The 25,516-nt window shown below is 39.5% G+C and overlaps 1 protein-coding gene across 2 annotated transcripts in view; it reads left to right on the forward strand.

Annotated features, from left to right (window-relative positions):
• LOC110962013 (mitogen-activated protein kinase kinase kinase 11) overlaps window positions 1-25,516 on the forward strand; it is a 65,335-nt gene that overhangs the window by 17,049 nt on the left and 22,770 nt on the right. For both annotated transcript variants that reach the window (XM_051943966.1, XM_022209853.2), the window contains exons 2-5: window positions 13,559-13,739; window positions 18,902-19,050; window positions 22,119-22,294; window positions 23,223-23,475. In XM_051943966.1, the coding sequence (XP_051799926.1) occupies window positions 13,559-13,739; window positions 18,902-19,050; window positions 22,119-22,294; window positions 23,223-23,475 (759 nt within the window). The remainder of the gene's footprint in view (window positions 1-13,558; window positions 13,740-18,901; window positions 19,051-22,118; window positions 22,295-23,222; window positions 23,476-25,516) is intronic.

Here is a 25,516-nt window from a genome sequence, read left to right on the forward strand (position 1 = left end):
GAGGCGGGCCGCCTCGCTGGTATAGGCCACTGCCTCACTACAATTTTGCCGAAATTGCCGCCTCACTGGTCCGCGCCCAAAAAAAAAAGCAAAAAAAAAACAGAAAGCACCAAGCCACCGGAGCTGTCATTTTTAACTCTGCGGTCCGCCGGCTGCTCTCCCCCGATCTCCCCCGCTAGCTGGTCGGCTAACACCTTCCGCCGCTCGTCTGCCCCCCCCCCTTGTTGGCCCTTGCCTACACCCCACCACCTCAAGGCCATTTCAACCCAGGGGAAACACTGCTGTAAATTGAATATCTTTGGTTTTTGGAACTCTGGATGTTGGTTTTGTTGTGTCTGACTTGGGTCATTTTGTGTCTTTTCTGGTATTTTGTTTGGTATTTTTTCGCTCATTTTATGTCTAATTTTTCTCATTTTGCATCTCATTTTTGTTTTTTGGTTGTTTTTTGTGTCTAACTTTGGTCATTTTGTGTCTTTTTATGGTTATTTTGTGACATTTTTTTGTCGTTTTGTGACTAATTTTGCATCTCATTTTTGTTATTTTTTCTTTTTGTTGTTATTTTGGTCATGTTGTGTCTTAACTTAGGTCATTTTGTGTCTCTCAATGGTATAAAATGATATTAGAGAAACACGACAACCAAACAAATGATTTCGATTAGGGCTGATTGACTACATATAACGTCACATGACCCAGCTCAGTCCGAGAAAAGTTACAAACCGTTATTCAGGTTGTAAAGATGACTACAGGTTTGTGAAACTCGTGAAGCACAAAGCGAGGGTTGAATTTATCCAAACTCCCGACAGCTTTATAAGTGATGAAATCGGACGGCATTACAGCCCAAACAGGTGGAACCTGACAAACTGTCTCTCAGCAGCTGAGCACAGTGTGTGTCTCTGAGGAAATGAGCTGTTTCTATTGTTTCAGGGCGCCATGCGGAGCCATATAAAAGCTGTATTTTAATTAGGATATTTCAGGTTTAACTAATGACAGCGCCGCGTCACACGGGATGAACGGGAAGTCGACTATCTTCACCGAATGTGGAAGAAATGCCGCCTCAGACTGACTTCAGAATCTCCTAATGACAGTTATCAGCCGTTTGTGGCCGGTGAACTCTCTGACGTTGCTTAATTCCTCCCAGAGAACCCCTGAGCTAAGTCGAAACTCCGGCGAAGCGAGCGCTAGTTTCACCGTGAGTTGACATCTTGTGCTCTATGATTATGCCCTATCACTGCCTCTCCCTCGCCGGCTGCCTGGTCAGAGGTTGCCAGACTGTCTGTCAGCCTCTGGCCTCGTCCCTCAGGGGACAAAGCTCCCGTTCTTCCTGGGGAAAGCCCCCGCCCTGCCGGAATTCTCCCCCTCGCCTACGGGAGAGAGGAGGCTGAGGACGTTTAAAACCTAGACCGATATTTGGACCCCGGGCCGATATTGAGCAAACTGTAAAAGAGAAATGAAATAAAATCTTATCGAAAAAGTTTAAAAAGCATAATAGAAGACAGAGAATAATGACAAACATCTGTAAAACAATGTTACCTTAGCTGATTTAAATACAATAAATTGTGAAAGACCAAGTTAATTAATTACAGTTTTAGTCACTTTGTTTTCCCCACAACCAACAAGTAAATTACTACTTATTTTTTGTGATTTTTGTTAAATATTATAACGTATATAATACTGTATCATATAATCTGTATTTTTTCAGTATTATTTTTTATTTATTTGCCATTTTCCAACAACAATATTTTTTTCTGATTTAAATTCAGTACAACAGTGTAGAAGAACAAATTACTGGACATTAATTACACTTTTAGTTGTTTGTTTTTTTTCCCCCCAAAACCAGCAAGTAAATTAATACGTATTTTCTGTGAGTTTACTAAATATTATCGATAACTTTATATAACAGGGAAAATCTGTATTATTTTATTTTAGTCGAATTATTTTTTGGTCATTTTTCAAACTTAAATCTTAACCTTAAAGTTGTTTTTTTTGTAAGTAACAGCTGATTACTGGTAACAATATTTTTTCTGGTATAAATTCACTAAAACAGTATGATTTTATTTTCACACATTGTGAAAGACAACATTACTGGGCGTTAATTACAGTTTTAGTCCTTTTTTGTTTGTTTCTTTCCACAACCAGCAAGTAAATTTTTTTCTTCTGTGATTTTACTATATATTAACTATAATTTTATAGAACAGGGAAAATCTGTTTTAAAAAAAAAATATTTACCATTTTCCAATTTTAAATCTAAGTTTTTTGCAAGTGAGTCGATTACTGTTAAACAATATTTTTTGCTGATTTAAATTCATTAAAAAAGTGTAATTTTACTTTCACAAATTGAAAGAATAAATTACATTTAGTAAAAAATACAGATTTTTTTTGTTGTGGACATTAATCACAGTTTTGGACAGTTATTTTTAACTTTAATAAATAATATTTTAAAATCATTTTTCAATCTCAAAATGTCTTTCTTTCAAATAATGGCAAACATCTGTAATACAATAATATTTTTGCTGATTTAAATACAATAGAAGTTGTTTAAATTTACAGTTTTGTCCGTTTTCGCGGTCAATATGCAAATTAATACATATTTTCATTATCTGTAATTTAAAAGACAGGGAAAATCTGTAAAATAACAGTTCAGAACTTAGGTAGAAATTCTTGAACATTTTTTTGATGTTTACCCAGATTTATTACTATTTATTTATTATTTGTCTGAGTGAGTTTTCAGCTGATATTGACCTGATAAACTTGCTAACATCAGTCGTGCCCTAGCGGAGAATGGAAGGGGTGAGGAATGATAGCGTACATAGAAAAATCTGGTGAGAGACAGAGATGTAGCTCCAGAAAAGATAATTAAGTGAAGTGCAGAGTGAAGAGGCGTTTGGCGTGTTGTTGTGACAGGACTGGATGCTGCAGCTGAAAGGTTACGGCCTCCATCGCTACGTGATCTACCTTCAGCCGCATGTTCGCTCACATGTCCTTGAACCTTTTACACGGTTCTGCTCTTTGTATGTCAGGCCCTGCAGCATCGACTGACAGTTTTCTCCTTTTTTCTTCTCTATATATGTGTTTTATTCAGGAATTTCTTTTCCATTATTTTTTTCTGACAGCAGCGAAAAACTGCCAGAAAAAGTGCACATATAAATGTCAATCTGTACAATGACTGAAAGTCCACAAAGGTCGTAAGGTTCACAAGTAGAATCCATGGAACCAAGACTAAGTACGATCGAGAACGGCGTCATTTTAATGATAATTTTCTGTCTAGTTTGGGGCTAATTTTGGTCCTTTTGTGAGTAATTTGGGTCATTTTCAGTCTAATTTAGGTAATTTTGTGTCAAATGTGTCTCCATTTTGTGTTTAACTTTGGTCACTTTGTGTCTTTTTTGGTATTTTATGTCTCATTTCTGTTATTGTGTGTCTTTATGGTCATTTTGTGTCTGCTTTTGGTCATTTTGTGTCTTTTTTTTAGTGATTTTATGACAAATTTTGGTCATTTTGTGTCTTTTTATGGTCGTTTTGTGTTTTGTTATGGGCATTTTGTTTCTAATTATGGTCATTTTGTGTGTTTTTATGGTCGTTTTGTGTCTAATTATGGTCATTTTGTGTGTTTTTATGGTCATTTTGTTTGTAATTATGGTCATTTTGTTTCTAATTATGGTCATTTTGTGTGTTTTTATGGGCATTTTGTTTCTAATTATGGTCATTTTGTGTGTTTTTTATGGTTATTTGTGTCTGATTATGGTCATTTTGTGTGTTTTATGGTCATTTTGTGTGTTTTTATGGTCATTTTGTGACTAACTTTGATCATTTTGTGTCTTGTTATGGTAATGTGTCTAATTTTGAGCCTGGAAGACTGAAATTCTGGTGGATTGAAGTAAAATGCAACACAATTAAGTAGAATAAAATACAGTTGGATACGATTTATTGCCAGGTTGGTAGCTTTTGCTCCTAATATGTTCAATAAAGGGTCCCAGAATCTTAAAAAACTTGTCGGGCTTTGGATAGACTGCTGCAAATTTCTTTAAAGAACTGAGAAGAAGTCATATCACTGAACCCGTTTTGAATACGAGGACTGAATACAACGTCCACCCTTTCAGGAGCAGCTTTTTTCGTCTGACTGTGCCAAGAGAAGGTCCCATCACCTGTCAGGGATTAGCTGTCGGCTGTGTACAGTATCTCGCCGTACAAATGAAAAATGTCATGTCAAACTCTTGAGTTCTGGGCAGGACCAGAAAAGATGACCCGGAGTCCAGGCACTCGACTTCGACTTGTCACAGGTAGCAGATAGGACTGATGGGATGATTCTATTCAGTTTGGCCTTTGAAAAGTGCAGCTGATGGATGACTTTAAACTGAATGAGCTGCAGTCTGGCAGTGATAGAAACATGCTTTGATCCCATCTAACTCCCTTCGCCCATGACTCATCCATAACCTCCTCACCAGCATCTCAAATCCATCCTCTTTAATGCGGAAAGATACAGAAAAAAAAAAAAAAACCCAACAGGGGAGGTAGAGATTCCAGTCATAGGGCGGATTTGCAGAGAGATGATGTGGCATCTGTGGTGTTTGGGGACGGCAATCTGTTTCTATCTGTTGCAGCTGTGGGGATAAGTCGTCAATTAATTCGAACAATTAAGCTACGCTGAAACAAAATCTGTTAATAGCTTCTCTATCTCCATTTATATCCAGAGGATTGGTGTGGTCTGTCATTACTCCTTCACGCCTGAATGCTCGCCGCTCTGAGCCTGTCGATTAGAAACGCCATCGGATGAATTTTTAAAAATTTTCACCGCGGAAACTAGTCACAACTGTTTGCTTAAATCTGACAAGCTGCTGGATTCAGTGTCAGACATTGTACTACAGCTGGATGGTGCAGCAGGTGGCAATTCTACGTTGGATTTATTGTAAGTCTAGCCAAGTCTTACGATTGGACGTCCATCCAGCTGATGAACGTGGCCCAAAGTCATAAATATTGTGTATTGAGGTAAAGACTGCTTGATAATATTACTAATTTGCACAAAAGTGATCAGAAATTAGATCAGATTTCACCTGAAATTGAAGGAAAGATAAAAAAAATGTTTAACGTAGAGGTTCCTCAAAGTCCCAAGGCTTAAAGTTGGGTTCGGACTTGAAATGCAAATTTTAAACAACTTATTTAACTGATAGCCAGCCATTTTATCAGTCCTTCCCATGTTTAGCCACAGATACTTGATGTTCGCAGCAAGATTGTACCAGATAGTCACCTAGCTTTGTCCATGTGAATGCTGGCAGGCAGCTATTAACCATTCAGTAGACTTAATAGTCATGAATGGGACTTTAAACAAAATATCACCTACTTTCTTAATAATTTTGCTCCTTAGCTTTAGCAGTCGTGCTAACTTTCAAGGCCGCAAGCTAATTAGCCAGACATGTTATCAGGTGCAGCTTACATTCTGTTTTTTGTTTTGTAGAAGCTAAAAGGCCACCAATGTCCCATGAATATTTAGTTTTATACCATCTGATTTTATAGATATCTGACAGTTCTGTTCTTTGTCTGCCATGGAGTCCCCAAAATATACAGATAGTGATGCAAGTTCCCAGAAACTTTATCAAATAATTTAAAATGTTCACTCCCCCCCCCCCCCAAGAGACTGAGCTGGTATTGCACAGTAAGCTGCATTTTGCTCAGCTTGTAAAAGAACCCAAACAGACCTAGGATTCTTGTTTAATGGCTTGTGAAGAATGTGATCCATATTTACCCAGGATGCGGGGTGATGCATGGCTGTGCTTAACCAGTCCTGGTAAACTCATGTCAAAATCCCTGACTCTGGGATTCTCGCTGAGTTAATCGTTGCAGTGTTTAGTCAGTCCCGGCAACAGATCTGGTAGGAGTCATGCCTGCGACTGACACGCTCTTGTTTCTGAACAACAAACAATGCTAAACAGAGGGCCCGTTGCCATGGAGACCTGTCACGGTGTTTTTGCTATGACACTGTTGGTTTCGCCTCTCAATCAGGAATATGTTCTGTCTGGGCAAGACTGATCTAGTCGCCGTTGCCCTTTGAAGTAGATTTCCGGCTGTGTTTACCTCTATGGCTACAGAGCTCCTCAAAATATGATACCAGGTGGGAGATAACAGAGGGTGCAGACACAAAAATAATCACACATTCCACATATTTTACCCAAATATAATATAATTTGGAAGTCATTCTTTTAAATCCTGATGTCCTGTGTACACTGCTCATACCCAAAAGACCTTCATGTAGCTATTTGTAGCTGTAGACTGTTTTCTCCCAGGGTTCCTCCCACCAGTCCAGACTGAAGTACACCAAAACTTTTCAGAAGACCTCGGCGAATGACTTTTTGCTATGTGGTGCAGCAGCTGATTTGGACACTGCATGTTGCCACATACCGTCCAGTAAGCAGCTGACTAATGCGGCAGTCGTTGTCAGTGCGATGGTAAGAGGAGGAAAGGCTGAACAAGGGCTGAACTGTGGATGCACTCTGCCTCGGCTCAGGAAGTGGACGAAGAATGCGGTGTGTATGTGTGCTGAGACTGCTAAAATGCTTTTGTCTGTCCGTTTCTATGCTCGGTTTCATGTGTGGGTAGTTGAGCGTTGTAGACCCATGTGCAGGCATTAAGAGTGTGCACAGGTAGGCGATATCCATCCCGTAGGGGTATTTATATGCATGGGTTATGCATGTTTGTAATATATGTGGTAAGAAACTGTCAGAATGCCCTTTGTTGCCCTTTGCGATAGATCTCTCTGCATGAATGTGTGACAGGTAGTGGGATAATTCTGAATCGTGTCACGTTGTAGTATTTGCATCACTTTTAAATTGAACTGTCGGGGAAAAGAGGTGTTGGGTATAAAATATCCCAGTGATGTTCTACTGGATGCAGATCGTGATAATTTTCATTTTGCTTCTTTACAAACTTTTGGGTGGTCTTGGCGTGTGCTTTTGATCGCTATCATGCTGGAATCTTCCTCTTTTCCCAAGCTTCTGGAGGCTGGGAGCCATCTTGTCTGCCAGTATTTTGGTATTTCCAGAGGCTTTCATGGTGCCATCTCTAAATGTCATCTTGCCAAACAACAACTTCTTCCGTATCACCGCACGCCCACCTCCGTTCTTCACTGCCAGGGCTATGCATTCACTGCAGTAGCAGAAGCAGGTTCATTTTTGACCCATGTTGTGCATCAAAAGGTTAAAAACAATGGCCTTGTTTGTTTTTTTTAAAAAAGTTAATATTTTGGCTATTTTTGGCTTTATTGACAGGATAGTGGCGAGATGAGGCAGGAAAGTGGGGAGAAGAATGGGGGAATCGAACCCATGGGACTATATCTTCTGTTTGAGTCGTCCGATCAACCTGTCGAGCTACCGCCCAACAATTCCCTTCTTTTTAAGTTTTTTTTGGCCATTTTTGGCTTTATTTGACAGGTTAAGCTGAGAGGCAGACAGGAAAGTAGGGGGAGAAGACCTGCAGCAAAGGGCCATGGGCTGGAATCGAACCCATGGGACTATACCTTCTGTTTATGAGTCGTCCGATCAACCTGTCGAGCTACCGCCCAACGATGCCCTTCTTTTTAAGTTTTTTTTGGCCATTTTTGGCTTTATTTGACAGGTTAAGCTGAGAGGCAGACAGGAAAGTAGGGGGAGAAGACCTTCAGCAAAGGGCCTTGGGCTGGAATCGACCCCATGGCTGCTGCGTCATTGGCTATAGCCCCTGTTTTTGGGTTGTCTGCCCAACCTGTTGAGCTACTGGGCTGCCCAACAATGCCCTTCTAAAGTTTTTAAAGTTAACTCAATAAGTTCTCAACATTATATTTATGCTTTTATGTACAGACTTGAGGAAAATATGTATAAAAATTAAGGGGAATTGAAGTTGAAATGGAAGTTTGTCGAGAATAGAATAGTTTCAAAATATGTTAAAGTTTATACTCCACGTCTACACCAGAGGGAATTTCTGAACAGATTTCGTACTTGTCATTGCACATTAACAATAACTTTCCAAATTCTTGTCATCGATGCGAAGCTAGCGACCATTTTGGATGCACTAACTGCATCTACATATGGCGAAAATGCAAATTGTACAACTGGCACGGACAAAACAATGCGATTTTGCAGAGACGTTTCATATCCAGTGTCTGGTGCCAAGTGGCTGATTAGTGTTTAGACGGTCCAGCTGTCGTACTACATCCATGCTGCTCTGGGATTTAGTCTGCATCTCTGTATTCATGTGTGCCCTTCAGCTGCATGCCCTTCCCTGTATATGTGTATATATATATATAGTTGTTCTGTGTATCGCTAAAAAATGGACATCGAATGTAAGTGTTTTCTGTGTACAATGAGTGCTTTGTGTGCCCCTATTTTCTATCACTCTGCTTTCTGTAGGCCCAGACAGACACTTTTAGCCATGCCCTGTCTCACTCAGTCATATGATAACAATCAACATCCAGCACCTCTCTCTCTCTTTTTGCCATCTTTCTCACCTCCACTCGCTCTACCCCAGCATCTACACTTCCCTCCGGTCGCTCTATGTCAGTATCTGCAGCCACGTGACGCCTCTTAACCTCCGTTTCCTAAAAATAGAGCCGCGCTTATTGTGCACAATGAGCCGCAATCGGTGGGAACACTTCTTTTTTTTTTTTTTGATAAAGGCAGGACTCTGCTACTGGAGGCTAATTGGCCGATACCGACTCCACTTCCTGGAAGTGGGGTCGCGGCACTGCGAGCGAGCGTCCTGCTGGAAATAGGGGTGAGTGACCGGGGCTTGTTTTTACCAGACGGCTGACCGGCAGGAGGACAAAAGAAGCGGAGCAAGGGATCAGGGCCGGTTGCAGTAAATACCAGCCCGCCCCCTCCAACACCATCACCACTCCTCCCTCCTCCCTAAGGGCCTGTGGAATTGACAGAAACAATGACTCAGGCGTAGAACGGACAGAAATTGATTTTCTGCAAAAAGGTTAAATGAACAGGCAGTTTGTTTTTTTCCAATCGCTGTCGAGGTTGTTTTTGTTTTGGCCATTGGCTACTTTTGCCATTTTATTGTTTGCGTCTTCTTTGTGAGGCAGAAGTCGATGTGGAAGTTTGTGATACCCTAATGCAGTGATTTTAAAAGCCGTCTCGCTGTTAGAAGACAAAGAAAAGAGCCTTCGTTAATTGTTTCTTTGCACCTGTCGTACGAGACCGATTGCTGTGGAAGTGGGTGCAGAATTTGGCCATGAAAGTACGTCATGAAAGAACCAAAAGTCTCCTATCCCCCTTCAACATTCTCACACTCGCAGCAGACAACACAACCTCTTGTGATGCATTCCTTTGTGACGTCAAGCCCGCTGCCTCTGGGCTACGAGGCGCAGCACAGGATGTCTGAACAAGAGAGGCAAAGACAGAGAAAGAGAGTGAATCGTTTCTATGTGTGGAAAAAGATTTAAAAAAAATCATATTTTTGTGGCTAAAGAAAAGAGAGGCTGGAGAAAATAGCCAGTGAAGTCAAAGGAAGAAAAATCGAAAAAAAAGAAAGAAAGAAGGAAAACAGCGGCGGGCCCAGAAAGTCGGAAAGTGACTGCAAATAGCAGGAGTCTTACTTCCCTATAATAAGTCAAATTCTTTGCTGCTTCTCCTCCCTGGTGTTTGACAGCCAGCCGTGCCCTGAGCGATGCCCGCTCTGCCAGCAAAGGGGAAGGAGAGGCACGGCTGCCGATCGCACCGAGACATGTGATACCGAGTCACACCACAGCGACCAGCATCCTCAGCATTACACTCCGTTTTCTCAGAAAATATCTCGGAGAGTCTCAGCATTGCATAACGCCGGCTGGTTATCAAACTGTTGTTTACTTTCAGGTTATTACATCTCATCTGGATTTTGCCAGTCTTGTGTGTCAGATATCTTATTTTAAGGATCCATATTGTTGCTGTCAGGTGTTCTCTATCAATTCTGATTGTCCTTCTGCTTATTAAGTCAACTGTTTGTATGAGTGAGCCTGTATTGAAGCCTGTAAGTTCAGTTTTAGTAATATGTAGGTCAATAACTGAACTAAATGTGGTTAAAAAGTGAAAGTTTTGGAGAAATGTCCAAAACAGCCTTCGTTTTTCAATCAGATTAGACCTGCTTTTAATTTGCAAACACGTCTTGACCGGGTCAGTTGATATCAGTAATTTTTTGTTTGGTTAAAGGTCAAGTGAAGAAAAATATAAATGTTTTCTTTATCTTGCCTGAGCCGGTTGCTGTTGGCGTCCTTGGGTTTGTTGCATTCGTCAGAGTTTTGAGTGTAAACTCATCAAGTAGGAAATGCTCTGTCATGATAAAACACTTTTCTAACTGCACAAAACTAGGAAATACTTCAGTGTTTTTAAAGTTTTTTACTAGGGATCTCTGATAATGTTGACCTACCGATATTATCAGGCCGATATTGGTGTAGAAATGTAATATCGGTCAATGTTGTTATCGGGTATTTTTGCCTATCATGAAAACCGATAAATGATGCCTGGATTTCGCCCGCATTTACCGGACTTATAGAGGGAGGAATGGAGAGTGTGAACTGTTGTTTGAGGCAATTAAAAAAAAAAAAAAAAAGCGCATAAATATTGAAGTATTTTTATTTTGCAGGGACAGTGTTTACATTTGGAAAGCCTTGTTGCTTATACAATAAAATTAGATATGATGTGTTAATTCCACGACAGGAGATATGTGATGTTACCTAAAATTAGGGAAATAGCCCTCGTATATCGGTATCGGTTGATATCGGAAATTGAGAGTTGGACAATATCAGCAAAAAGCCAATATCAGACATCCCTAGTTTTTACTGCGTCCTCTCTGATTGCAGACATGTACACATGCACATGTGTGCCAACTTGGATTACAGTGTCAGTTTTGTTTGCACATTAACAGATACAACTATTTTTATTAAGCTAATATATATTCACACACACTTTTACCTACTTAAATCCGCATAATGGCTTATTTTGAGGTAAACAAGAGCTTGCGTCAGAGAAATATGACACTATAAGACCTTCAGATATGTATTGAATCGTTAAAATAAAGGAAAAACCGCAAGAAAATAGACCAAGAGAAGACTCATGCATCGGTACCACCTGGAAATCAGTGCAAAATGTATGATTCACATCATACGTGTGAGAATGACTAAAAAGATACCGACTCGTTAAAGAAACGGCTCCACAGAGGCAGCAGAGGTGTGAAACTCCACAGCATACCTTTAGCACATCTGTGATCTGACTCACCGCAGTGGGCGTGTTTGCTTTGAACACGCGTGTAGCCCAGCAGCCACATGACGGTGGTCTGCAGGCGTGTGATAAGATACAGGAAAGATGAATATCACCGTGCCTTAAGGGAATAATAGGGACTTTAGGTTTGCTGATCAGTTTACAGTGGCTCCATCGACAGATTTGCAACTTTGTTGTGCTTCGGCAAGCAAATTGTGTAACTTTTTTTCTCTCTTTTTTTATAATCCACCTGGCATCTGGACACACTGTGAGCTATTGTGAGGGGTTTTCCATATGAGATGGCAGCGAGATAACACATTTCTTACCTCCGTCATGTGGTTTAGGTTTAAGTTCAGACAACTAAATATGAAACAATAAGATTCCAGATCACATGACCTGCTCATTTTGTTTCTATTTTGGTCATTTTCAGTCTGTTTTGTGTGCGTTTTAGGTCTTTTTGTGGTCATCCTGTGCCTTTTTGTTACTGTTTTCAGTCCGTTTTTGCTAGTTTGAGGTGCTTTTGTGGTCATTTTGCAATTTTTTGTGTGTCTCATGTCATTTTGTGTCTTTATATGATAATTATCTGTCTCACTGAGTCATTTTGTGTCACTTTTAGTCATTTTGTGCATTTTTGTGGTCATTTTATGTCTTTTTGTGTGTCTTTGTGCTCATTTTGTATATTTTTGGTCATTTTCAGACTGTTATGTGAGAATTGTAGGTCTTTTTGCGGTCATTTTGTGTCTTTTTGTGTGTCTTTGTGTTCATTTTGTTTATTTTTGGTCATTTTGTGCCTTTTCGTGGCCATTTTCAGTCCGTTTGTGGAAATTTTAGGTGTTTTATAGTAATCATATGCATTTCTGTTACAGTTTTCAGTCTGTTTTTGATCATTTTAGGTGCTTTTGTGGTCATTTTGCATCTTTATATGATACCTAGCTTAGAAACCAGTCTGCATGAACTGAGCGGGTTACTGTTTAACGTCTCCTTCTGGTGCTTCAGTGCAGATTAACCCCAGCAGGTCATCTGCTCTCGTCTCTCTGTGAACATTTACTGCGTTTTAATACAGTGGAATTCCTCATAAAGCTGCTCTCATTTGCATATTTTTCTGCTTTCGCTGTCAGGAGGTGTATGAAAACAGTAACTGAAACGCAGCGCATTAAGGCTACGTGCTAACCAGCGGTCACTCTCGAGACTTTTTCAAGCTGTTGCCCCGCTGAACCACTGATTTTTGAGCCGCAACATCACACCATACGTTTGAGTTAAGAAAACAGATGTGCTCTGAATTCAGCAGTGTTACCAAGTAAGATGAGAGAAAGTTAGAAATGACAGAAAGCTGTTTTAATCAAAGATGCAGAGAGAGTCTTCTTCCTGAATAGGATCAACTGTATTTACAACTACAGGTGCTGTAATAGCTCGCTAAAAACATGGCTACACCCAGGAGTTATGCATTCATAGGAGGATTAACCATAAAAACGAGCACAATTTGTGACTTTTAATGATTAATTTCTCTCTTTTTTCAAAGACCAAATCTAATGTAAGTCAATATAAAAAAAAAAATGTTTGAGAAAGGGTAAAATATTAATAAAATTCAACATCAGACCCTTTCCTTTCATGCTTATGTTCTTTGATCAATTTGAGTCTTGTTATTTTGTGTCTCGTTTTTGTCATTTTGTGTCTTGTTTTGTCATTTTATGTCTTGTTTTTGTCGTTTTGTCTCGTTTTTGTCATTTTGTGTCTCGTTTCTGTGGTTTTGTGTCTCGTTTCTGTGGTTTTGTGTCTTGTTTTTGTCGTTTTGTGTCTTGTTTTTGTTGGTTTGTGTCTCATTTTTGGTGTTTTGTGTCTTGTTTTTGTTGTTTTGTGTCTTGTTTTTGTTTTGTGGCTCGTTTTTGTCATTTTGTGTCTTGTTTTTGTTGTTTTGTTCTTAAGTGGATATCACAACACAGAAATTACATCCCAAAAGCAGACAAATATGCAGCAGGCAGTGACCTCTGAGCGTTTATTTTAAAAACGGCGTTTCCTCTAAATCTCTCCACGTGACCAACATGTTGTGAGTTCAGTGACGACATCGCTCGGTTCAGTTTGGCCCAATCATGCGATCAACTCGGCATGCCCGTTAAACATACCATGAATGTGTTTGCCACTCAGTTTGTGGCCTAAAAAACAAGAGGAAGTGAGACTGTGCGTATCGAACGCTAAGCTCAGACTTTTTTTTGCGACAAGCAAGCAGGAAATGTGCAAAATTAATCTCTGCAGTCATTGAATTTTTACCAATTAACATGTTTCAGTGTTTAAATTTGACTAAATCTGAGGTTTTTTTTGCCTTTCTTTCCCCTTTTCCACCCTCTTTGTCCTTCCTGTAGTCCTTCTGGCTCAGCCCATAGAGAATGAATGTATGGAGGGTTTGACGTTGAAGATTACAGACTTCGGCCTGGCCAGAGAGTGGCACAAGACCACGAAGATGAGCACCGCTGGCACCTACGCCTGGATGGCCCCCGAGGTCATCAAGTCGTCCACCTTCTCCAAGGGCAGCGACGTCTGGAGGTGAGTCCTTTAGCTGCTGGGTAATTTACAGTGGAATTCAGCTGAACCAGATCCAGGATTTGTGTTATAGGAACAGGTGTCCTTGCGAGGTATTTGGGTATTTATTTCTTTTTTTTATCAAAAGCCCGCTGTGCCCTTCAAAATGTTTAAGAAAAGGTGAAATGAACCGACTCGCAGCACCTTGAAGGAACGGTTTGACATTTTGGGTAATAAAGTTAGATATGCTAGATGCTGTAAATATCAGGCAAAGACCTGCAGGCTATGGGTTTAGCTTAGCATAAAGACAAGAAGCATGGCCCTGTTCCCAATCATATGCTAGTTAAGACATACTATGAATAACTTGCCAGTCATTTTGTGTCTCGTTTTTGTCCTTATGTGTCTTGTTTTTGTCATTTTGTGTCTTGCTTTGTCATTTTGTGTCTAGTTTTTGTAATTTTGTGTCTCGCTTTTGTCGTTTTGTGTCTCGTTTTTGTCGTTTTGTCTCATTTTTGTCGTTTCATGTCTCGTTTTTGTCGTTTTGTGTCTCGTTTTTGTCATTTTATGTCTTGCTTTGTCATTTTGTGTCTAGTTTTTGTCATTTTGTGTCTCATTTTTGTTGTTTTGTGTCTTGCTTTGTCATTTTGTGTCTTGTTTTGTCATTTTATGTCTTGTCATTTTGTGTCTCGTTTTTGTCGTTTTGTATCTTGTTTTGTTATTTTGTGTCTTGTAAATGTCATTTTGTGTCTTGTTTTGTTATTTTGTGTCTTGTTTTTTGTCATTTTGTGTCTCGTTTTTGTCGTTTTGTGTCTTGTTTCTGTCATTTTGTGTCTTGTTTCTGTCATTTTGGGTCTCGTTTTTGTCATTTTGTGTCTTGTTTTGTTATTTTGTGTCTTGTTAATGTCATTTTGTGTCTTGCTTTGTCATTTTGTGTCTCGTTTTTGTCGTTTTGTGTCTAGTTTCTGTCATTTTGTGTCTTGTTTTTGTCGTTTTGAGTGCAGCGTGATGCTCGTCTTGTAAATGACGCTCCCATTTAGCGTGAAATAGACGATAAAACTGAGCACATCCTACATTGTGAGTGATAATACACTGCTGCCTAGTTACAGCCGTTTTCAGAAGACCAGCTGAATTCCAAACAGACGGGATGTTTTAGCGTCGGGAGTGCGGCTTTTCACGAGGACACGTGGCATAAAACACTCGATAACAAAGCTGAAATGACACTGAGTGGTGGCCCCTGGAGAAATATTTCATAGCTGCTTCAGAAGCTGACAGCTGATATGGAATCCACCAGAAAAAAAATGTCATTTCAGATCATTTCAGCTGAGCTCAATGTTACTTCTCCAAGTAGAATATCATACAGTAGCAGATAGGGTGCACATGCATAAAACTTTGCCTACAAATCAGTGTGAGTATTGATATCTTGGATCAGTGCTGAAGTAGAAGGTCTGTGTAGAGCAGTAGTTGGGGTATTAATTATCTGCTGGACATGATAGAAGCAGAGGGAGACAGGGGGAAAGTGCAGAGAAGTGATGGTGGGAGCCTGGGTGATGAAGAGATGGAGGGACAGAGTGATGGATTGGAGCAAGGCCACAGCGACCATGTGACGGCGTCTCTTCAAAGAGCTGCTCTGTGCTTTGTTGTGGGACATGTGTACTGCACACTGTCCCATTGTCTCCAGTATAGACAGAGAAGGAGGCCACACAGCAGACCTAACCACAGCCCTTTATCTGGGAATAGCTCTGTGTGTGTGTGTCTGTGTGTTTGTTAGTATCTGTGTGGCTGCATCTACACACAAAGAGAAGAGTCCCCTGATTATGGTTTGTGGTTTCATCATAATGACTTAAACAACTGTGTAATTTGTTGAGAGGGGATTCATGGCGGCTCATAAGCAACGTGTACGAATTTGCATTCAGAACGAAGCAGGCAGGGCTGTTTTTTTAAACGGTAATATATATATATATATATATATATATATATATACTAATATGGTATAATTAAACATCAGACCCAGAGGAATGCGTTTGTTTGTCTGTACTTTCTTTGCATACTTATTTGCTTTGGTCAATTTCATCTCGTTGTTGTCCTTTTGTGTCTTTTTTGTTGTTGTTTTCTCTCTTGTTTCTTTTGTTTTGTGTCTTGTTTTGTCATTTTGTGTCTTATTTTTGTCTTTTTGTGTCTTGTTTTTGTTGTTTTGTGTCTTGCTTTGTAATTTTGTGTCTTGTTTCTGTCATTTTGTGTCTTGTTCTTATCATTTTGTGTCTCGTTTTTGTCCTTTTGTGTGTTATTTTTTCATGTTGTTTCTTGTTTTTGTCATTTTGTGTCTTGTTTTTGTCATTTTGTGTCTTGTTTCTGTCATTTTGTGTCTTGTTTCTGTCATTTTGTGTCTTGTTTTTGTCTTTTTGTGTCTTGTTTTGTCTTTTTGTGTCTTGTTCTTGTCATTTTGTCTCGTTTCTGTCATTTTATGCCTCGTTTGTGTTGTTTTGTGTCTTATTTTTGTCCTTTTGTGTGTTGTTTTGTCATTTTGTTTCTTGCATTTGTCATGTTGTTTCTTGTTTTTGTCATTTTGTGTCTTGTTTTTGTCGTTTTGTGTCTCGCTTTGTCATTTTTTGTCATTTTGTGTCTCATTTCTGTCATTTTGTGTCTTGTTTTTGTCGTTTTGTGTCTTGCTTTGTCATTTTTTGTCATTTTGTGTCTCATTTCTGTCATTTTGTGTCTTGTTTTTGTCGTTTTGTGTCTTGTTTTTGTCTTTTTGTGTCTCATTATGCTTTTTTTAACCCAGCCATAGGGATAAAATAATCATTTATTACAGCGATAACACATCCACAGCTCCGGTGCTTTGCTGCATTGTGGTTCCTCTCATACGCTGTGGTTTAATTTTAATCCCGTGGATTTGGACCGTTCCATCCACTCCTGAATGCGTCTTTGCAGCCTCGTATGGAGCCTATGTGAAACCAATTGAGCCGAGAACCTTTTCGAAAGCGTCCTTGGGAACATCCAAAACGATTTTTTCTACGCTGCAAGCTACTTAAGGAATTTTCTGGCTACTTCAGAAGAACCTATTTAGCTCCAGTTTTTGCTACCTTAAAGGTCGCAATGCCATCTCTGTATCTCACCAACACATCCTCAGCTTATTCACAGAGAAACCCACACAAGCTCGTTTTCACGGCACAATCTGGAAAACAGCAAAATGAGCGAACAGCGAGCGGGACAGACGGGCAGCCCTGCTCTGAAAATGAAGGGTAATCTTTGTTCTGGTATTCTTTCTCATGTGTCCACGGCCGCTCGTCTCGAATGCCGCCACGCGGAGACGACGGCCGCCTCGGGGCGAGCCGACGAGCAGCGTTTCTGCACAGTCACAGTGTGTGGAAGTTGTAATTAAAGAACTAAATAAAAAAAGGCTGCGGCCTGCGCTCTCCACTTAGCGAGCCTCCACAGTGCGTTCAGTCAGGTCCGGGCGAGGGCTAATTGACAGTGTGGGAGATCCAAGTCCTGCGCCACGCTTCATCTTCTCAGGACGCAGCGCTGCTCCCATTGTGTGGGCTGAAAAAGTCCTGTGTGTTTGTGTGTTTGTGTTTGCAGAAGTTCTGCATGCATGAGTTCAGAGTGCTTTGCAAGCACGTGTTCCATCAAGCAAGAAATATTCTGCCGCACAAACGTGTCTCGGTTCTGTCCTGTCAGTGCTGCGGTAATGAATGTGTAAGATGATGTTCCGTACAAAGCAAGGAGTGCAATTAATGTCAACACTGACTTGAAATTCATCTAATGCATACAAAGAAGTAATTTAAAATCAAAACGCTGCAATTAGCAAATCACAAAGGCTGCAATTTAGAACGTATGTTATGCAGAACATCTAACTGGTGTGTTAATGGTTTTAAAAATTCACGCCATCCTCGTTGCCTTGCCTTGTGGTAACGATGCATTAAACCTTTAAAATCTGTTCAGCGGTGAATACTGAACTGAGACCTGACTGTAAAAGAATTATGGTAAATAAATTTGCAATCACAATATCTATCATCAAGTACAAATGCGTATTTAAATTACGGCTGCAACTAGCGACGCGTCGACTAATCGTCTGAGCATGATACGTCATCAAAAGCGGAAGTGAGCGCGCAACGCAACAGAAATCTCCGTCCGACCGGAGCACGGAACACGGACGGACATCGACGCTGCATCATGCATATATTATGTACGCATGATGCAGCACGGACATCCGCGATCTATCGTAAACACGGATGTCAGCGTTTACTATACAGCTGTATCTAAACGCGGACATCGGCGCTGCATCGTACATAATATATGCACGATGCAGCGCCGATGTCCGTCTGTGTTCCGCGCTCTGGTCGGACGCTGATTTCTGTTGCATTGCGCGCTCACTTCCGCTTTTGATGACGTATCGTGCTCAGACGATTAGTCGACGCGTCGTTAGTTGCAGCCCTAATTTAAATGGTCTGAAAGTAGACCTGACTAAAGTTAAAAAGAATATTGGGGGCTCAGTTGACCTACTTTGGTTGACTTTTTCCAGCCACGCCAGGAAGCAGGTTTCACTAAAAAAAATGCTCTGATAAGGTCAACGCAAAACAGAGCTCAAATGAGAGTGAACACTTTGGTTTAGCATTCACCAAGTGGGCTAAGACGACTCCAAATGAACGTTGTTTTTGTAGGTAGACCTGTGGAGAATGGTCTGACTGCACCTCATTATTTTTAAGCTATAGAGGAAATAATGATTGTTTCTTTGGTGGTGATAAGGATGCAGAAACAATTCCACTGAAAGCGAGAATTGTTTTGGTTGAAGTTTTTCCCTCATGTTCATTTTCTATCCAGCCTTCTGCTTTCTGATAAAGCACGCAACAGAAGTGATGTGAAAGTGAATGATCTGGAACTCTATCACCTCTCAGTGATTGTGTTTGCTCTTGTGCAAAATAAAAACTTAACTCATGATCAGCCGCTTCCAGCAAGAATAGTCATTTACCACATTAGCAATGTCTCGACTGGATTTATCAGTCATTTGATGTTATCTTCATTGAAATAAAAAATAAGGACATTTCTAAGCGATCCTCGACTTCTAAGCAGTAGTGTACATGTTGACCATCATATCACATCATGATGCGTGTTCCAGGGCGTATCCTGTGTCTAATTCTGCTCTCGTTGTTTCGTCTCATGCCTCTCTGTCTGTGTTTCCCCTCCAGTTATGGAGTTCTGCTGTGGGAGCTGCTAACAGGAGAGGCGCCCTACAGAGGGATCGATGGACTGGCCGTCGCCTACGGAGTCGCCGTCAACAAGCTCACCCTCCCCATCCCCTCCACGTGCCCCGAGCCCTTCGCCCAGCTCATGTCAGGTGAGACGAGCGCTTGGGAAATGTAATTGAATTGCACTCGTGGCGCTGTTAAGGCGGCGGCTTTGAGCTGGGTGGTGTGAGAGCGCCGTTGCGTGACATCGAATTGCCGTCCTCTTTCCATTTCCCCAAAAGCTGCGATGAAATTGAGAAAACAAATTCCTGTATGTTGTTCATAACGCGGCCGTGGAGGGGAAGTGTTTAAGCGCTGGAGCCACCTTGTGCAATGTGTCCGTGCACGCTTATTCTCTTCTCAGTTTTGTGTTGGAAAAGAAAATAGCTGCTGTCATGATACCAGCCTCCTCCCTTGATGTGCCTTTTTTTTGTCTGTATACTTAACACTGGAAAAATGCCCCTCTCAAAGCAAGGAAAAAAACTTATTTCAAGGAACTTTTGCCCTAAAATAAAAGAAAAAAAATCTGCTAATAGAACAAGTTAAAATGTCTTGGTACAATTTCTTGAAATAAGATGATATTTAAACCTTGAGATCTTAAAATTAGCTGACAAAGCTTATTTTAAGCTCTATTTTACCAGGATTGCCAAGCTTAGGTGTCTTAAAATAAGCCAGACATGCTAAAAAATAGCAGCACTGGAAAAAATGCCCCTCTCATAGCAAGAAAAAAAACTTATTTCAAAGAACTTTTACTTTGAAATGAGTGAAAAAAATCTGCTATTAGAACAAGTGAAAAATGGCTTGTTAAGGTTTCTTGAAATAAGATGTATATTTATAATATCTAAATCTAAAAATTAGCGGGGAAAACTTATTTTAAGCTATTTTACCAGGATTGTCAAGCTTAGGTGTCTTAACCTTCCTGATAACCTCAATTACGGCACCAAATGTAATGTTGCTTTGTGTAGAAAAAAAATTCAAAAATTCAGCAGAAAACTTCCCAAATTTATGAAAAATTGAAAAATCTTCATGACGAAAATTCCTCAAAGTTTCCCTTAAGTTTTATTTTAAAAAAAAAAAAAAATTTGGCAAGAAATAAAAATTTTAAAAAATGAAAATTGTAAATATTTTCAAAAATCTCCCAAAAAATCCTAAAAATATCTAAAATTATTCCATATTTATCAGTGAAACTTCTAATATTTTGTTTAAGAGCATTCGGGGAAAAACTGGATTTTGGTAAAATTTTTCCAACTGTTTGTAAAGAAACACTTTTTTTTAACATTTCCTTTTTTCTATCAAAAAATGTTCAGAAATTTCCCCCAAAATTCAAAAAATGTGGAAGTTTCCACTGTGAAAATGTTTTTTTTTCCACATATAAAACTTTAAAACGGGTCAATTTGACCTGCAGGACGACACGACGGTTAAAACACGATAATTGCAAGATTGTTTGGCTTAACAAGATATTTAAGATGCACTGTCTTAAAACAAGTCCCTCCATCTTGCTGAAATATCATTTGTCAAGTGAATTTATCTTAAATCAAGCGGGGTGAGACATTTTGACTGAAAATAAGACAAACAGACTTGGTGAGATTTTGAGTTTTTGCAGTGAAGAAACAATATTTTTTGGTGCCCGTAATTGAGGACAACAGGAGGGTTTAAAAACGAGATCAACGCACAAAAGCACCGGCAGCCACCTCAGAGGATTAATTAATTATCAGATTGGTTTTTGATCTGCTTGTAATGCCCAAACTTTTCGCAGAAAATTATGCAAAACTCCCCACAGCAAGTTAATTAAGCGCAACGCTTTGAATAAGTGATCAGCTTGACTGTAGACTGTGCTCACACAAGTGACTAAAACGTGTGTAAATAGAAAATTAGCAGCATTGTGTGCAGAAACGCCCGTCTCTGTAAGTCGTTTGTCCTCGTTTGAATGCTAAAAGCTTTGAATTGCGTGATGGAATCTCCTTTTTTGAGGGTTATGCTTAATGACTGAGTGACTTCCTTCTTTTCTGGTCCCTTGATTCAAGATTCAAAATGCTCAAAAGAAGTGAAACTGTACCGGAAACGAGCGAATCCGTCAGATGTTTTAAGGAAACAACTGTGCGCCAAACTAAATGACCTCTGATGTGTTTTTTTTTTTTTAAATGTTACACTTCATTGCATTCATGCTTCATAGTTGTAGACCATGCGCCTGGACCCAAAACTTCCAGTATCGGTACCACTCAAGGTGACTTCTTTTTGGTGTTTTTAACAAGCTCTGTGTCTCTAGTTTGCGTTTTGATATGATAGATGTTGCAGACTCACAGCTTAATAAATGTTATCACTCATTTAATGGACATAATGAAAGAGTCTGAGCTAAAAGTTGAATTCGACAGGATTATTCCTCATTATGAAAAATAAGAAGTGCCACATATATATATCATCACCTGTGTTAATAACTTTACAACACAAAACAATACTATAACAAGCTTGAGTATGAGAAAGATTTCTCTGCTATGGTAACAAGATTACTACAAAAACAAGAAACAGAATGACAAAAACAAGGCACAAAACAACAAAAACAAGACACAAAATGATAAAAACAAGACACAAAACGACAAAAACAAGACACAAAATTACAAAATAAGACACAAAATGACAAAGTAAGGCACAAAACAACAAAAACAAGACACAAAACGACAAAAATCAGACACAAAATGACAAAAATCAGACACAAACTGTCAAAAACAAGACACAAAATGGCAAAAATGAGACCCAAAATAACAAAATAAGACACAAAATGATAAAGCAAAACACAAAACGACAGAAACAAGAAAAAATGACAAAAATCAGACAAAAACAAGACACAAAACAACAGAAACGAAACACAAAACAACAAAAACAAGACACAAAAAGACAAAAACAACAAAAACGAGACAAACCGACAAAATCAAAACACAAAACAACAGAAACGAGACACAAAATGACAAAAGCGAGATACAAAATAACAAAACAAGGCTCAAATTGACCAAAGCAAATAAGAATGAAAAGAAAGTACAGAGAAACAACAAATGCACTCATCTGGGTCTGATGTTTAATTATATATCTATATTTACGTATATATATAGATATTGCCCTTTCTCAACCATTTTTTTTTAAAATCACTGACTTACATTCGATCTGATCTTTGCATGCATGACAGAGTGCTGGGACCAGGACCCCCACCGCAGACCCAACTTCGGCTCCATCCTGGCCCAGCTGACGGCGCTGGAGCAGCAGGTGAAGGAAGAGATGCCGCAGGACTCCTTCCACTCCCTGCAGGAAGACTGGAAACTGGAGATCCAGGACATGTTCGATGAACTCCGGGCCAAAGAGAAGGTAAGAGGCTGAAATCGAGGGTAATTACTGGTGCTTTAACTCTGAACAGATCAGAGTTTTTTAACATTCACGCAGCTTAATCCACTCTTGACATTTAACTAATTTTGTTTCAGGCTTTGGGAATGTAATAAAGACGTCACAAGATCAGGATGTTGCTTTCAGACAGCCTCCAGACTTATCTATTGACCGCCTTTAAAGTGTTTTTTTTTTGCATCTGTGTCTCATAAATGTTGACACACAGCAGAAGTGATTTGCCGTTATGCAAACTCAAAACTTTGATTTATAAAATAAATCCCTCACAGTTGGAACTAAATGCAACAAATGTCAGCACACCTTTCATTCGTAACATGACAGTCCCAGTATTCATCAGACTTCTGGTCACGGTGGAGCTAGATTGGACAAATAATGAAATGTCCATGGATTCTTTTTATTAGGATCACCAATGCAGCTCTGATTAGTGGCATTACGGCTTGTTTAGTACCTCCAGATTGTGTTTCCACCAAGTTGTAGCTTCCTCTTGTATCCTTTTTCCATCTTTTTTGAAGTCTTACAATCTTTTTTATGCAGTTTTAAATCATTTGACATTTAGATAATGCATACTGTTTGAGGTCAAAGATCACATGATTGAATTAAATGATGGCACAAAAAGACCACTGTGCTTAGAATCTCTGTGGTTTCCCCCACACAGAGATATCACAAACATGCATAACGAGATGTGGTATCGTATCATTTGATCTAAACAGTATTTAAGCTACGATCCCTGGAGGAGAAGCCTTGTAAATAAAAGCTGCGAGTCATGAAAAATTGATAAACACAGCCTCCTCGGCGTCTCTTTCTGTGATGCCGTAAACCTGCACAGCCTCCGTCGACACGTGATTGGGCGCCCTCCTGACTGCTTTCATCCTCTCGCGTTTCTTCCTTAAACCAGGAGCTGCGATGCCGTGAGGAGGAGCTGAAGCGAGCGGCTCTGGAGCAGAAGTCCCACGAAGAGTTCCTGCGGCAGCGCGAGCAGCAGCTGGCCCAGTGGGAGCAGGACGTGTTCGAACGCGAGCTCAGCCTCCTCATCCTGCACCTGAACCAGAACCAGAACCAGGAGAAGCCCAACGTCAAGAAGAGGAAGGGCACGTTCAAGAAGCACAAGCTCAAGAGCAAGAACGGCGAGAAGATCAGCATGCCCCAAGGTGCGTGAATGAGTGTTGTGTTTTTTGACATCAACTACAGGGGGTCCTCGGTTTACGGCGTCCTCGACTTACAGCGTTTCGTAGAACTAGCTGGCGAGCGTTGTTGACATTCTCCGGTTGTACTCCACCTTGGATTGTGCTACATTCGCTAACTTTTAACCTTCATTACGCTGCAAAAACTCAAAATCTTCCCAAGTCTGTTTGTCTTATTTTTAGTCAAAATGTCTCATCCCATTTGATTTAAGATAAATTCACTTAACAAGAGACATTTCAGCAAGATGGACGGACGTGTTTTAAGACAACGCATCTTAAATATCTTGTTAAGTCAAACAATCTTGAAATTATCTTGTATTGAGTTGTACTTTACAAGAAATATCAAAATAAGTTTAACTCTCGTGTCGTCCTGCAGGTCAAATTGGCCCGGTTTAAATTTAAAAAATGTGGAAAAATATGTGTATTTTCACAGTGAAAACAGTTTTAAGTTGGGGTGGGGGTGGGGGATTTTGAACATTTTTTGGTGGACAAAAAAGAAATGTTAAAAAAGGGTATAATGGACTGATATAATGGAATCACTTTAGATATTTTTAGGATTTTTTTGGAAGATTTTTATTGTTTTTTGAAAATATTTACGATTTTTTCAATTTTTATTTCTTGACAAATTTGGGATTTTTTTAAAGTTAAACTTTTAAGGGAAACTTTTAAGGAATTTTCTTCCTGAAGATTTTGGAATTTTTTATAAATTTGAGGAACTTTTTGCTGAATTTTTGGATTTTTTTTCCGACAAGGCAAATATATTTTTTGATGCCGTAATTGAGGACAACAGGAGGTTTAAGGCACCTAAGCTTGACAATCCTGGTAAAATAGAGCTTTAAATAAATTTTCCCAGCTAATTTTAAGATCTGATTATTTAAAATATCATATCTTAATTTAAGAAATCTTACTAAGCCATTTTTCACTTCTTCTATTGGCAGATTTTTTTCACTTATTTCAAGGTAAAAGTTCCTTGAAATACGTTTTTTTTTCTTGTTTTGAGAGGGCATTTTTTCCAGTGTATGACTCCCAAGCTTAAGTTACACTCTTCTGATGGTGAGAAAATGCTGATGGTAAAAGCTGCAGCTGTCCAACTAGTTAAACTCAAACAAGCAAAATGAATCGCGAGTCATAGCAAACTTGACTTTTTTACTGTGGCTCTTGATACACATGACAAACAGAGTGAAAACTGCAACAAAAACAAAATAAAACAACACGAATGCATCTAAATAAATCCTTGTAACTTAAGCAGGAAGTCCAAAAATGAAGTTATTGACTTACGACTTTGCCAAAGTAGAGAGCTGTGCATCCAGAAAACAAGCTAAATGTCAAAATAGCGGACAGGAAGTGACAACTTCAAAATAAAGGCTTTTTCAAAATAGAAGTACATTGATAATTTGGCCTTTAAGGACAACACACCATAGAAGAAAATCGCTGGATTTTAGTTGAATTTCATGTGAATGTTTTAAAAAGAAACGTTATTAAAATTTATTTTTTTCCAGCAAAAAATGTTCAAAGATTTCCCAAAAATGTTGAAAATGTGGACATCAGAAGTTTCACTGTGAAAATATTCTTTTTTTTTTTTTTTTTTACATTTTTAAACTTTAAAATGAGTTAATTTGACCCACAGGACAAAACGAGGGTAAAACTTATTTTCAGTTTTCTTGTAGAATTCAACTCAAAACAAGATAATTTCAAGATTGTTTGACTTAACAAGATATTTAAGATGCATTGTCTTGAGACAAGTCCCTCTATCTTGCTGAAATGTCGCTTGTTTAGTGAATTTATCTTAAATGAAGTGGGATGAGACATTTGGACTAAAAATAAGACAAACAGACTTGGTGAGATTTTGAATTTTTGCTCCATCAAATACTGTTTTCTGACAAATCTGCGCTGACCGCTCGCTGTTTTTTTCCGCCTCACACTCACCTGACCGCTGCTTCTTGTGAATGCTCTGCTATCAGAAAGTCGGCCGGCCTGCAGCAGCTCCCATCCAATGCGTGTGTGTGAG

Source organism: Acanthochromis polyacanthus, chromosome 23, assembly GCF_021347895.1.
Source record: "Acanthochromis polyacanthus isolate Apoly-LR-REF ecotype Palm Island chromosome 23, KAUST_Apoly_ChrSc, whole genome shotgun sequence".
NCBI classification, from domain to species: domain Eukaryota; kingdom Metazoa; phylum Chordata; class Actinopteri; family Pomacentridae; genus Acanthochromis; species Acanthochromis polyacanthus.